The sequence below is a fragment of the Fusarium pseudograminearum genome, chromosome 1 (assembly GCF_000303195.2).
Source record: "Fusarium pseudograminearum CS3096 chromosome 1, whole genome shotgun sequence".
Taxonomy (NCBI): domain Eukaryota; kingdom Fungi; phylum Ascomycota; class Sordariomycetes; order Hypocreales; family Nectriaceae; genus Fusarium; species Fusarium pseudograminearum.
The window spans coordinates 1,187,155-1,201,231 of record NC_031951.1 but is presented as its reverse complement, the minus strand read 5'-3'; the positions used below and the strand labels follow the sequence as shown (position 1 = coordinate 1,201,231).

General features: G+C 48.3%; 5 protein-coding genes across 5 annotated transcripts, besides 2 other annotated features; 3 read left to right on the top strand and 2 right to left on the bottom strand.

Annotated features, from left to right (window-relative positions):
- Positions 1–412: 412 nt before the first annotated feature.
- Positions 413–1,222, top strand: FPSE_00057 (uncharacterized protein; the record flags this gene model as incomplete). Its single annotated transcript, XM_009253177.1, has 4 exons — positions 413–427; positions 617–693; positions 805–1,101; positions 1,153–1,222. The coding sequence occupies 4 exons, from the start codon at positions 413–415 to the stop codon at positions 1,220–1,222; spliced, it is 459 nt and encodes a 152-aa protein (XP_009251452.1).
- A 747-nt stretch (positions 1,223–1,969) lies between these two features.
- FPSE_00056 (uncharacterized protein) lies at positions 1,970–2,456 on the bottom strand (the record flags this gene model as incomplete). The annotated part of the gene is made up of 2 exons (XM_009253176.1): positions 1,970–2,343; positions 2,390–2,456. 2 exons carry the CDS (start codon positions 2,454–2,456, stop codon positions 1,970–1,972), a joined length of 441 nt encoding a protein of 146 aa, XP_009251451.1.
- Positions 2,457–2,908: 452 nt separating this feature from the next.
- FPSE_00055 (uncharacterized protein) lies at positions 2,909–3,591 on the bottom strand (the record flags this gene model as incomplete). The annotated part of the gene is made up of 3 exons (XM_009253175.1): positions 2,909–3,047; positions 3,133–3,371; positions 3,472–3,591. The coding sequence occupies 3 exons, from the start codon at positions 3,589–3,591 to the stop codon at positions 2,909–2,911; spliced, it is 498 nt and encodes a 165-aa protein (XP_009251450.1).
- A 3,886-nt stretch (positions 3,592–7,477) lies between these two features.
- FPSE_00054 (uncharacterized protein) lies at positions 7,478–7,810 on the top strand (the record flags this gene model as incomplete). The annotated part of the gene is made up of 1 exon (XM_009253174.1): positions 7,478–7,810. The coding sequence occupies one exon, from the start codon at positions 7,478–7,480 to the stop codon at positions 7,808–7,810; it is 333 nt and encodes a 110-aa protein (XP_009251449.1).
- Positions 7,811–8,010: 200 nt separating this feature from the next.
- Positions 8,011–8,072: a microsatellite.
- A 528-nt stretch (positions 8,073–8,600) lies between these two features.
- Positions 8,601–8,627: a microsatellite.
- Positions 8,628–9,465: 838 nt separating this feature from the next.
- Positions 9,466–10,725, top strand: FPSE_00053 (uncharacterized protein; the record flags this gene model as incomplete). The annotated part of the gene is made up of 1 exon (XM_009253173.1): positions 9,466–10,725. One exon carries the CDS (start codon positions 9,466–9,468, stop codon positions 10,723–10,725), a length of 1,260 nt encoding a protein of 419 aa, XP_009251448.1.
- Between the last annotated feature and the right edge of the window lie 3,352 nt (positions 10,726–14,077).

Sequence of the window (14,077 nt, the reverse complement as noted above, 5' to 3'; positions counted from 1 at the left end):
CTAGCAAAGACCACACTGAGACAGTAAGCAACACGGACCGAGTCCTACTAGAAATAAATATACAGTACCCCACATGAACCATAGATAAAACAAATACATATTCACACGAAACACGACACAATAGCGAACAAGGTACTTGAAAGACCACTAAATACTCGAGAGTCGAGTGAGACCCCAGCAACTGACAGCCACAAGCCCTCCAGTAAATCTCGGAGCCACGGCACGTCCCTCTCCGGCCTCTAGTGACGTTCCTCGCAAGCCAAAAAAAAAGAAGTCACGTGAAGGGCAAAAACCCTACTGGATTAATCAATTGTGCCTGAGCGATAACCACCGCCTTCAAAGTCGACTCCATCCCGGCCCATCCATATTCGCTCTCCGACCAGCGAATTTCAATCAACACAACACCGCGACAATGGCTGACGAATACGTACGTGTGAACCCTCGAGATATTCCCTTATCCCCCCCTCCCTCCCTCTGGAAACCATGAGCAGAAGAACGACGACTCGACGCCCGCTCGCCACCCGCCCGCGAAAAATAGAAAATGATGATGGATCGATCAAACACATGGAACACGATGAAGAAAAGAAGAGCTTTACTGACCTGTATGCTTGGATAGGACGCCGAGCAGGCTGCTGAGCTCAAGAGAAAGAGAGCGTTCCGAAAGTTCTCCTACCGAGGAATCGACCTTGACCAGTATGTTGCTGCCACACGAACCCCGCGCCTCGTCGATGATGATGGAAGATGAACCTACGAGGAAGCAATCCGAGCGAACAAACCCGTACTAATTATTCCTCCTACCCACAGGCTCCTCGACCTCTCCTCCGACCAGCTTCGCGATGTTGTCCACGCTCGTGCCCGCCGCAGGATCAACCGTGGTCTGAAGCGCCGCCCCATGGGTCTCATCAAGAAGCTTCGCAAGGCCAAGCAGGAGGCTCAGCCTAACGAGAAGCCCGATCTCGTCAAGACCCACCTCCGAGACATGATTGTCGTCCCCGAGATGATTGGCAGTGTCATCGGCATCTACTCCGGCAAGGAGTTCAACCAGGTCGAGATCAAGCCTGAGATGGTTGGTCACTACCTCGCTGAGTTCTCTATCTCATAGTACGTGGTTTCCCGGCCGGCCATATTTCTCATAACTGACCCCCTCTACAGCAAGCCCGTCAAGCACGGTCGACCCGGTATCGGTGCCACGCACTCTTCTCGTTTCATTCCCCTCAAGTAAGAAGGTTGTGGTCTTGGGTGGTTTCTGCATTCACGGACATTTTGGGCGAAAAGGACTGGTTCTGGTAGATGGGCTTTTAAAACATCTATCAAAATTACTGATGACAATGGGTACCATGGTAGTACAATAAAGGGGCATTGTCCGCTTGATGACTACCTTCAACTATCGCTCATATGTGAACAAGAAAGATATGGTGACGCTTCTGAGCTATCGTGCCTCCCTGACGTGAATGGCCTCCTCAACGATACACTCCCTCCGTCTATGCAATCCGAACCCCAGCATCAATCATAGAAATCCATCCGTATGATGTCACTCTTGGTGGTTTCGGCGTAGCAATCTTCTTGGGTCAAGTTTGCGCAGCTTGTCCTTCCATCCTTTCCAGGGCCTGCGTTGTTGGTCACAAATTGCACAACCAAAGGGCAGATTCTTCTTGCCATAGTGGATTAATATCTCTTCATCTGCCTTGACAGGTTTGAGCAGCAATACATCGATACAATGTAGCTCGCCGGGATCAATTGAAAATCGCGCTTGGGCGCATTTGCTGCAAGCATGGTTGATATGACTTGCCAATTTGTAAATAAGACACCTTCTTCCTGCGGTATCCTGGAAGGCGTATTCCCGTCTGAAATTCTCGATAGCTTTAGTATGAGGGTCATTTCTGCCTGACAAGTCCTTCTCAGTCGGTATATTCTGTAAACTTGTAAATATTTGTTTCAGCTCATTGCGCCGGCGAGGAGTCAAAGAGTTCTACTCTGACATCAACGAAAGGAAATTTCCATTGAGCACCGGTAATTCATCGCGAATGACATTAGTGTCGGATGCTATGTCCCGAGTTGCGAACAAGCCGCGACCGCGTTTGGTGGACGTTTCGCGAATTTCAACGAGGTCTCGGGGTTGCTGCACTGCTTGTAGTTCCTGCTCTACTGAGGCTCCATGTGTTGTCGAGGCTACCTGTGAGGTAGAAGCTTGTTGATGCGGTTGGAGGTGCGAGCTTCCCTGAGCAGTTGGGGCTACCTGTGTCACTGAGGGCCTTTCCATTGTTGTAGCTTCCGAAACCCCCTCTAGCAAGCCTTCCTCTGATGATGGGCCAGCTTGCGAATACATTCTCGGCGGGATAAAGTCTAGTACAAGATTTAGTGCTGCAAATAGAGGGCGGGAATATGTTACCTCTGAGCCGATTGTATGAATGGGGTATATTGCGCAGCATGGGCCTGCAAGGTCTTTCTTCGGCCATCTTGGCAACGTCAGATGACAGTACGGAATATCTGTAGTGGAGGTAAAAGTATTGTAAATAATAGCGAGTGTCTTGAAAGAATGATGTTTTTCAAATGACTGTTAGAATCCAAAATGGATGATAATATTCGACGGTGTTGTGAGTGTAAAGGGGGAAGATCATGGCATCTGAGAGGCGCTGGGATATATAACTGCCAGCCTCTTCTTGGTACGAATCAGAGTATCACAGTGCTCTTTCCGCATGGTTAGCTGGCATGGGAAACAGCTGAGAAGCTCCGTGCCATTCCTTCTACAAGGGAACAGCATTTCCATTATGAGAAGGTAGTACAGGTTGAAGGCAGCAGATAGCTACTTCGGCAAGCACAGCTTAAGTACTAGGTAAATAAACCAGATGCACTTGGTAACTCAATGGAAAATGAATTCATGTATCGATTCATGTCTAGTATACATCCCTTATTCCTGCTTCTGTGCCAACTTGGTCGCTTTTCGCTCCTCCTCCTTGAGGTGCTGTTGTCGGTAGTGCTCAACAACGTAGTCCATGTTGGGAAGGTGACCAGCAATGTGGTTTCGGTTGGCGTACGAGGAGATTGCCCTGTTTGTCTGGTTAGCAATTGATTCTGATGAGGCGTTGCTACCGCCTTGGGAGCTCCCAAATATTGGTGGATGGTATGACGAACTCGGGGTATGCAACATCGACGAATCGGTGCTTGTTGCCGCCGTTCTCGAAAAGGTTTCGGTCGTAGCCGGCCTGCTCCATGGCCTTGGTGTGAAGAGCGTTGGTTTCCTCCCAGTCCTTGCTGCGCGAAGTGTACTTGTTGATGAAGTTGAGGATTGAAGATTGCTCGCCCTCGGCGGGAACAAACTGGTAAACGAGAACGGAGCCGAAGAAACCGGCGACAGCGAAGAGAGATCCGGTCTGTAAGATTCCATCAGTTTCTGTTTTAAAATCGCCTTCATCCATCGGCCTTGTTGAGCGGCGCGATGCCGATGATGCAGTATGGTTTGACTCGACGTACGCTGAAGGACTCGTTGACTTCGGCGGCCTTGTGGTGGGCGTGGGCGTCGGAGGCGTAGGTTCGTGCTGTTCGCTGCAGCTGTCGAGCCACGAAGGCTGCCCTTTGTCGTGCGACGAACATGTTGGGCGAATTGGGCAGCGTTCAATTGAGCAATCGGTCGTGAGGGTCTCGTGAGAAGAAGCCGCACCCAAATCAACCAGGTGAGGTCGTCGCCAGTCCGCGGGTGTTTACGTAAGGCACTTGTGATTGTTGGCCAATGAAATAGCAGATGTTTACCATTTATCTCTCCACCATCGGAGTTCATCAGAGTACCTAACTATTAGGTCTGTAACTACTAAAGAATTAATCTCTGAGCTTTAGGATGGAAAAATAAATAATATGATATTACAGTCTTATGCAACATAAGCTGTTTGATAATTTCCTGTTTCACTATTACGCAGTCAAGTTTCTGATCACCTCAAGGCTCCTAACGTTGAATTTCAACCTTGATCCTTGTGATTACATATTGTGCCTACGCATCACTGTCCTGTGTAGTTCACAATCACTCTCTTTCAGTATACGCACGCCATATGACATGTTTGTGTTAGCAGCTCAGGATGTACTTTGTGTTGCAGTCATGGCAGACACATGTCAGTCGTGTTGTGCAACAGACTCCAGCTTGATTAAGAGGAATGTCATGCGTATACGATTCATCAAAATCGGTCATTCACTTGAAAGATCATCCCAAGCGAACTGAGTGAAGTTGCTTATCTATACATTGCGTAGTACACCCGAAAGACATCGGTTATTAACATCTTGATAATGAGGTTCGGAGACGGACGGCCCCGCCTCATCAGTATGTACCCGGGAGTGTCGCTCTGCCAGCTCTGCCAACTATTCACAACCTGGACCAAGCCTGACTCCTATAAACGGCATAGTTGGTAAGATATGAGCGATCCCTATTCGAGAGAATCAGATACATACTAGTATCGATGTTTTTCGATCTACTCAATGTTGACTACTGATAGCGCTTATTAATCACCCATAGAAGCGCCATTATCAACATTTCATAACAAGAATAGAAGCATGACGGCGACAGGCAACAACATCTCCTTTGGCAACAAAGAAAAGCGAATTAAATGCAAGGAACTCGAATTATTTGGTGCCTTGTTTTCAGGAGAGCTCTTCGTCAGAAGTGGCTGAAGCTACTACAAGGTTCAGACGATCAACGTGGCTAACCTAAACTGCGCTGGATGCGCCGCATCGGGGCTTTTTGTAACGACGAGATGGTGACAACATCCAGGGCAATTCTAGCCAATGCATCCGGAATGGCGCTGCCGTGGTTTGTTTCGTGGGAAATAGAGAGTTCAACGCTGACGAGTACTAAATCGCAACATCCCAATAAAAGAGTTTATACCACACGTAACCGGAGCTGCAGCGCCTGCCCAATGCAGAGTCCAACTCATGAACTATACACGCCTGTATCACCAGGAAGTTATCGTGGATTTTCACGCCCTGAACTCTATGGAGCCAGCGAAGCAGCCACAAGCATTTTGGATATCTCCCCGTGCCCGCAGTGGAGGCCTTCAGCTTCCCCATCTGTCCAGATTGAGGCTCGTTAATTCTCATTGCGACCTCAGAGGGGACCAACGTCGGAAAGAGGTCTATGCAAAGGGCTGGTCTGGAACTCTGGAAGGATGACGAAGGAGGTGCAACAAAGATTGCGGCGCCTTGACCAAATGACATTCTGTTGCTTTGGCGCCATGCAGGGCCAAATCACAGCAGAGCGCAGTATCAAAGATGACCAGTCTAACCAATATTTGAACCATACCGGTCAGGCTTGGTTCAGGTCGATGCTTTCCCCTGATGACGGATAGCGAAGCCTCTGAAGGTATCAGTCGAGTGGACATCAGGTATATCGATCAGCTGAGAGACACGCTCTTTTGTGAAACATGATCGAGATGCGCATTACATGATGGGCGGCGATATTGGGCCGGGGGTTGTTTACGTCGCAGTGAGAGCATCGCAGGGAAGCAGGAGCAGTGTTGCTAGACTTTGGCCGAATGTCTAGCTAGATAGAGGCTCACGTACATACAGACAAAACGAGGCAAAGATACACATATGCAGACCAGAAGGGACTTGCCCCTGTCTCACGTCGCCTCTACATCATCCCGTGTGTTTGACAGGCAGCAAGGCACAAACATCCCGCAGCAAACCACAGTACCCAGGTAGCCAGGACCAGGACGCCCTTTTCTTTCGATGCATTGCATAGCCATGACAAGACGGCACTGTGCTGAAATCGTTATCTGACCAGAGTTCATCATGACGCGGAAAAGCTTGATACAGTTTCCCACCGTCAGGCCATTGTTGATAAGAAGTATATAATTTCCATGTGACAAAACGAAACAATGCACATCAAATAGGTGGTATTCTGTTTCTGGTCTGGTTTGGTTATGCGCGCAAGAGGCAAAAACTCCAATTCCCATCACGAAACAAAATGCCAAGCGTTGGAGTGCGCGCCAAGCTGGATTACCCATGTAAAGCCCCGCGACAAGAAACCCCAGGAATGGGTTAAAAAGAGGGGAAGATGATACGAACTGTCCAGTAGTTTCACGCGTTGTCAATCACAAATTTTCTTTCCTGTCCTTCCTTTTGTCTCATCAGGAAAAGAAGGAGAAGGTAATAGCCGCTGATATCCTTTCGTCCATGTCCTGCTGGGTAAAAGTGCCTCAGCGTGATTGCACATCCTTGCAGTAGTTTCAGAGCCAAGGTTACCTCGGTGGCCGTACTTTGGCAATTCATTAGTCAAAGCCCTTGAAGCCCCAGAGAATTTGGTCTTTCTCAGGGTGTTCGCAGACGGTTCAATGCGGGGAAGCTCTTTTTTTCTGGTCACGGATGCATCGTTTCTAGTGATTAATTGGGTAAAAGACGACACACGTTTTCAGAGGAAGCAAAAAGTCTCGGCTTTGATGGAACTTCATGTTGGCCAAGCTGACTATTTTCTTCTTCTATCTGAGCCACTCCTTGTCAGCACAGTGTTTTTGAGGCCCTGCTAACTTGCCCTTTTACAGGTAGGTGCCTACATACTCTGCTTTTGCTTTTGCTTTTGCTTTTGCGTTTGCTGAGCTGGCGTTGTGTCTACCAAGGTACTACTATTACACACCCATTCATTTACTCACTTGGTTCTCCGTTGCAACGATTATTCTCTTTTGATAGGAGCAATTGGCTTGTACCTCCCCAATTCTGTTCCGAATATTCCCTTTGAATAAATAAGAAAACGGTCATATGATGGCGTGCTGCAGTCACACAGACACAGACACACTATATTCCCACGGACTGTGTCCATTCTCATACTTTCAGATTCATACTGTACACTCACTCATTCGCCATCCGGATGCTAGCTACCTTATCCTCTCCCTGTTTAAAGGAAAAGCCTAACTTTGTTATTTCTACCGGCTATCATCATCTACCACTCCCTTCCTACGCGCGTCATTAAACTGTCACTCGTCGCCTTTTAAACGCCCAAGATACATAATCTGACACGACATCTGCCAAAGCCTTAAAAGGGATCGAGAGCCCCCAACAAAGCTTGTCCAATTCTTCTTGTTTGTTTGGTTGGATAAACTCAAATCAAATTGGATATACATCTTACTTTCCTACTACCTATCACCTACTACCTATCCATGCCTGAGACACGTCCAAGCCTCCCTCAGCAACATCAACAACTGCGCCTTGACCCGCTTACGCTATCAATACACAGCGAGGCCTCATTATACTTGCTTTACAAAAGTCAATAACCAGGCCCTTGAACGTTTCAGCATTCTTCTCTGGCTTCCAGGCACTACTATACATATCACCTCCCACCTACCTCTTCTGTATCTTGCCTGCACTTCCGCACATCTACTTTATTACATATACCCATCCCTCTTACACTGTCCAGCTCTATACCGTGCTGTCCTCTCTTGCATACCTTCACCCTCATACCTACTCCGTACATACTCACTGTACAACCACAAACTCCGTCAATATGTGCCATACCGTAATTGCCCAGCGGATGTGCAAGGATTGCCGCCACAGCCTCGGCGAGACGGTCATCGATTTCACACGCTGTGCTCGTAAATGCTCGAGCCCTTTCTACTGCCTTACCCCTGAGCCTCAGATGGAGCTGTGTAACCTTTGTGTCACAACGTCGACACTGTCTACACCGGTACTCGCACCGCATGCTCTTGAGGACACGACCACAGCAGCCGCAGCAGCAGCGGCCGCCGCATCGGCCGGCACAAGACTTTACAATCATTCGATTGGGAAGACGGTGGCCTATCCAGGACCTGGAGTAGTCCGCCACACTGCGGCCCACTAGAAGCGTGCGAGAAACCGTGACAATATGGTTGTTACAATTATCGACACCAAGGGCGTTCATTCGTGTAAGATTTTGAAAGAGGGAAATTGAAACGACGAAACGAAATTCGACCAAAAAAAAGGTGTGTTTGGGAAACGACAGGTATGATACGGGCAACCGACATAGGGTCAAGGGCGCATTCGGACAGCATTCATCAATGCTTTGTTTTGTTTTGCTTTACTTCATTTCATTTTCATCTTCGTATCACTTTACTCCATTCCATATGTAGTGTCACACGGACACGAAACCCCGGTGAGGACCACTCTGCTGGAATGAGGGAACCACAGGCCTGGTCAATGGTACCAAGAACTGGGGATAGGGTTCTTTTCTTTTGCAAGATGACATATTTACAATCGTTGATAACAACAAATTGAACATATACCCGAGGGAAAAAGCAAAGCAATAGGTAAATACCCTCTGTGAAATCAAATCTAATTCGCCTCCATGAGAAAGCGCCTCGTTCTGTGGTTGAGCGGGCGGATGCCCGGCTGCTGTTCCGCTCCCGTCCCGCTAATTAAAGCACCTATCGCAAGCACGATAGGCTACTATACTAAGATAGGGCAAATCAAGTCAGCGACCCCAGACATTGGATGTCCATACCTCAGCTCAAATTTCCCCGAGTACAGAGACAACTTCTCTTCACATCCAAGTTGCGCAAGCCCAGCTGTATTTGGTGACCAAGATGCATGTATACGTGCATCCCAAACACCATTTGAAACACCCGAATTGGCAGTGCTTCATTTCATTTCATTTCTCTTGTCTTCTTTTCTCTTCTCTTAGCTGACTCACAGAGACACACCGTGTAGCAGCTGATACCACTCGTCACTGCCCGACTGAAGCACAAACCGTCTACTGGGTAGCAGAAAAGTTAACCCCCTAATTCTTGGGGTACAGAAATAAACAGCCTAAAGAGTATAGTCTAAGCGGCATAAGATGACCTACTAATTTCATCCCTTATGCTCTTAGCGGACAATTTTTCTGATACCCCGAGGACAGTCACAATCTCACTCAACCACAACCATTCACAATTTTGCGATTCAAATTTTAACACAAGCCGCTGTTGCACCAAAGGAAGAAGCACATGGGCCATTGTCCTCATGACTCGGGCAAAGAAGCACTGGTTCAGGTAGCAAGGGTGAGGGTTACCTGAGGTGCGAATTAGTGCATTTCAGAGTCAAGTCAAGTCGAGAATATGATCCAAATAAGATGGCTGCATCCCCGTCCGCACCTACCCAGGCAAACGATCGCTGTTGCCCGTCTTGCATCGTGGAAGGGTCAACCTGATTGATTGATCGGTTGATTCACTCACCGGGGCGACAATTCAAAAAGGCAGCGGCCACCCGAGGCTGCGGTTCACGGACCAGACCCCATTGCAGTGTCATCCTTCCATGGGTACTCGCTCATCTTCATTCATCCATGCAAGCGCAAACGGAATTTTTTTCTTCGCAACTGCCTACTACCTGCCTACCTTACAAGTCGTGACACCTTCGCAGCGCAACGAAAAGCTCGTGCCTTTCTCTTCTCTGATGTGAGCAAATAGTTGTTTGCGTCGTCCCAGAGGTCCTTCTCCCATCTGTCCCGCCCATTGTTAAAACTCCTCCGACGAGTCTCTCGCCATGACTTCAGCAACGTTAGTACACACATCGTTTCCGGTGACAAGACCATCACTACACCGTGAACACATCTATCGGAATCATTCCCCAAATCCATCAATTATCAACCCAACCAACCCAGCAGCCACGGAAACGTTATATTCTGCTATCAGCTACGCCAATAAGTACCATTATGAGGCTTACGGCGTCCGTTACCTATACATTGACGGTATCAGTGAGGCTGTGGGGTTCGTACCAGAGTATTTCGTTCAATCCATGGTTTGGGATCCCCAACTCTTCTCTCTCCCACCTGCTGCTTTTGAAGGCTGTGCAACTCGCGAGATATTCATCCGCACCGATTTTCTTCCGGAAAGACCTCCGCCGGAAAGACGCGGTCTCCCTACTTTTAGAAATTCCAGCGATATTACGAGATGCTGCGAATTCGCCTTCAACAAGCTCGTCAGGGACAATAGCGCCAATTCCAATTTTCCCTCGCTGACCAAATGGTCAGCCACGGAATTGGATCGACGAGAAATCTCGTCAGTCTATTTGTTCAATAGTCATCTACGAGATATACGTATTCCGACGCCTTTGAGAGGGTTTCTCGGGATCCTCACGGTTGGGGTACACCTCAACGTGTACAGCAAGGACTATACTGGCGAATACCGCATTTGGGTCGCACGACGCGCCTCTGGTCCGGAATATAGCTACCCCGGGATGTTGGACCAGATTGTGGCTGGTGGCATGGATCCTGAAGACCGAGATCATGAACTCCTAGTCCCCCTCAGAACGCTGATTCGTGAGGCCAGGGAGGAAGTAGGCCTCGAAATCGACGAACGGACTAGAGCAGTGTTTGTGCCCGGCACTGAAGCAGGGCCCGGCACTGAAGCAAGGCCAAGGAGACAAATCGGCAAGGCTGTTAGGATTTCGCACATCACGTTTTTCGACAAAAAGGACCCCAGAACAGGCGAGCTTGACGAGCATCAGCTTGAGCCTGGCGTTAGGATCATCTACGACCTCGAACTCACGAGCGAATATTATCCACAACCAAATGAGCCTAGTATCGACAGTATCATGCCTATGGATGTGTCGCAGGTGAAGGAGAGCCTGTCGCGGGAAGGCGAATGGAAGCCAAACTGTGGGCTTGTGATGCTGGAATTCTTAGTGCGGCACCAGCTTGTTAATATGAATAACGACCGCCACTACGATCGTATCATGGAAGGCTTGCGCCCGCACATACCCTTTCAGTTTGCAAATTGCTGGAGGGACTGGATTTCTGGGTAATCGCATTGCTTGTATGCAGGGGTTCGCCTGAGGATGCAGAATATAAGTAGCTAAAGAGTGTGTTTAAAATAATTGAGGTTTTTTATCCCTTATTCTCACTCTCGTCTTATCTTTCTCTTGGGCTAATTGGAAGGTCAACCCCCTAAGTCTTAGATTACAGAAACAAATAGCCTAAAGATTATACTCTAAGCAGCATAAAAGATGACCTACTAATTTTATCCCTTATGCTCTTGGCGGACAAATTGTCTGATACCCAGAGGCGTTGTCGGCAGAAAGTCTTTTCGACCACCACGAGTGAAGAACCATAGTCAGGAACAAGATCCTTCTTGTTCTCCCTGTAATCCTCGAGATCGCAGTCGCCAGTCAAAGTGTTTGGGGTGTCCTCGTTGACGCATGAGACGTGAATGAAGAAGCCATCTCTGCAGTCTTCCCAACCTGGACCGGGATCGCATTATCCTGTATGGTGTTTCATTCGACACTGAGCAGTGATGGAGCGTCTGATTACAAGGAGCTGTTTGGGCTGTTAAGGCGTCTTGATGAGAATTGGTTGCCGAGTTGCGTTTCAGTGATGTATTTGTCGTCTTGTGTGAGTCTTGCTTACTTGCTCGATTGCCTGCGTAGTCTTTGGATTCTGGCAACTACTTAGAGACTTTAAGAGACTTGATTTCGTGCATTATGTGGCTTGTTGAAAGAATCGACTGTTCCAGTGACAATGCCATGCGATTGCTTGCATAATCAGCTCCATGATGGCAAAGTATGGAACCTTGTCTAGGGAACAGTAGAAACCTCAAGCCTAAGTAACCTTGGAATATAGAAAACGAGTAACCCAAGAGTAAGTCTTGAGTAGCATAAAGTGACTGGATCATCTTATCTGGTATCAAGTTTTCCACAACCCCTAGGCTTGTTCCTCTGCTCGAAGATCCTTGTCCTTGTGCTTTTTCTATCCTTTAGTTTCCGAGTTTCGGGCTTGTAATCACATGTTTGGTTTCATTGTGAGGCTTTAAAGCTCATCTATTCCATAGTTTGGATGACCGTTGGTGTTGAAGAATAGTGGTGAGAAGTCAGTCAACCTGATCTTCAGTCCACTTACAAGACAGGATAGGCCAGGGGATAAATAGACTAATTTCTAAGCTCATATCCACTCAATTGATTCCCCGCTCGGCAGAGCAAAACTGGGCCCAGACGATCAATCAAGGGTCCTGGAGTGTCTTGTCATGCGGAGGCTCTGTGGAAGCCAATTCGCGACGTGTGAAAGAGAGAGGACTGGCTGACTGGTAACGTAGTAGTGCAACTCAGCTTTGATTTAATGCCTTTATTTGCCTAGTCGTAACTGAGTTTAATATCTCATGGAACTATCGACAAGGCGTTTTTCTTCCTTTCTTTTTTAGTACGCTGTCCCACCACTCGTGTAGTGTACCTTGCTTGAAATGAAATCTAGTGTCGTGTAGTTGGGGTTCATTTTTGGTGGCTTGCTGCTGGTGACAAGCCAAGACCTCAAGGCTGAATCGCAACGGCCAACTAGAGATGCAGCAGATGAATACCAAAGATTGACTACCGTGTTCTAGGCCGTGACTGTCATTAAAACTGTATTCTATTTACAGAACTCAGATGATTTCAGCAGCTATCACCACAGTACAGGGTAGTTGAGTTTGCAACTTTCTTCTTCACAGGTGCTCCCACTTCCCTTTAGCTTACAGTTGAACTGAATATTTCCGCACTAGGCCAGCATATTCCGCCCGGCTGTTTAGAAGATGCAGATATCTTCGCTCCTGATTCTCACTCGTATCCACCCATCGTCAATCTTATCCCATCTCAACTGCAGCACTATCGGAGCACTGCTGCTTGCGATTGTATGTATAGGTACCATCTAGATTCGCCTATGTCCCGCTCCCTTGTCACCGATGGGAACCTTCGCAGCAAACCGTTTGCCCAATAATGGTGACGCTAAACTGCACAGGTTTCTAGTGGCACGAGGTGACACCATCATAAGGCTAGTTCCTGTCGAGCGCTACGATCCATGCCAACAAATTTCCCCTACTATGTTCGGAGAGCAGAAACGGCAGCCATAATCCAGCTGAAATGAATCCCGTCGCGAGCTATCTCTCAGTGTCAGATTTTAGCAGCAACCGGCCTTCCTCAATGCTCTTAGACGATCAAGTCCGCAATCTTCGCCTTCGAGGACGGACGATCTATCGCTCACCGAGGACTTGCCCTGCCCCAAGTGGTTAATCGAGTGCAGAGGTCTTAGGAATCCTACGGCCCACACGCAACAATATGGAGTGCTTCCATCTTTTTGCGAGCGGTGAATAGAGCACTGGAGTCAAGATACCATCCATCACAACCGAGAACAACATATGGACCAACCTCCCCCACGACCATTCCGTTAAATCCGTGATTTAAGTATAGCACCAGCACAACCAACCTTTCATCGGTTAAGTACTGTATCAAGCTTAAGTTGGTCCCCACGCGCCTTGATGTTGCCGGAACTACATCCCTCTCTGGCCACCAGTGCGAGGCCAGTCACGAGCCCAGCGTATCCGGCACGGGCGATCTGTGCCAGAAAGTCGAACAAAATTACGGAAACGCGGGAGACCACATTAGACCTGGCGAGGTCAGCCCTGGGTGTGTCTGGTAGTTGCATTACAAACCAGTGCCCAGTTATTGTCAAGCGCCCTGTTTGCTGGCCAAGACCATCACTTACAACAATTTGTACCCAAGCAATTCCCGTTGCACCTATCAAGACAAATACTTTTGTCGATGTTAGAGAACTGCGTTTCTGAGTTATGGGATAGCCTTGCACAAAAAGGCAGGTGGCTTGAGCCACGAAAATCCAACTGTTCTTGACCTGACGATCTGGAGGAGCACTGTAAGCGCTGATCGCGAGAGAACCTCGAGAATGTATTTCCCAATCATGCCGAGCTGTGCCCTGCACCCTCCTCTGAACAATATTGGATTGTGCAGTGCAGGATGCCAATATGACCTGGTTCGAGAACGCAGCCTCATGCGCCTCTTCGAACTGGTACAGGCCATTTCAACAGTGCACTGCAACGTAACCGTGGGAAAAATTCAAGGAATATAGCATTGACTTGGCCATTGGCACAGCCTTGACAAAATGCAGTCTAGCAACTTGGTCCCGTTTCCTGCCTTCTGCATATCACTGGTGCGTTCGATATTGTCTCAAGTCTAGAGACAAACAAAGAGGGGCAGCTTGCCCATACCCATGCCCAACCCAGGAAGGCTGGAGGTCCGTTTGACAACGGATGAGCAATGCAGGACAGCATTGCTATGCGTAGTACCGGTACAAGTGAGCCCATGCCCTTTGCTGTGGAGTTATCGTTAGATAGCCCCACCA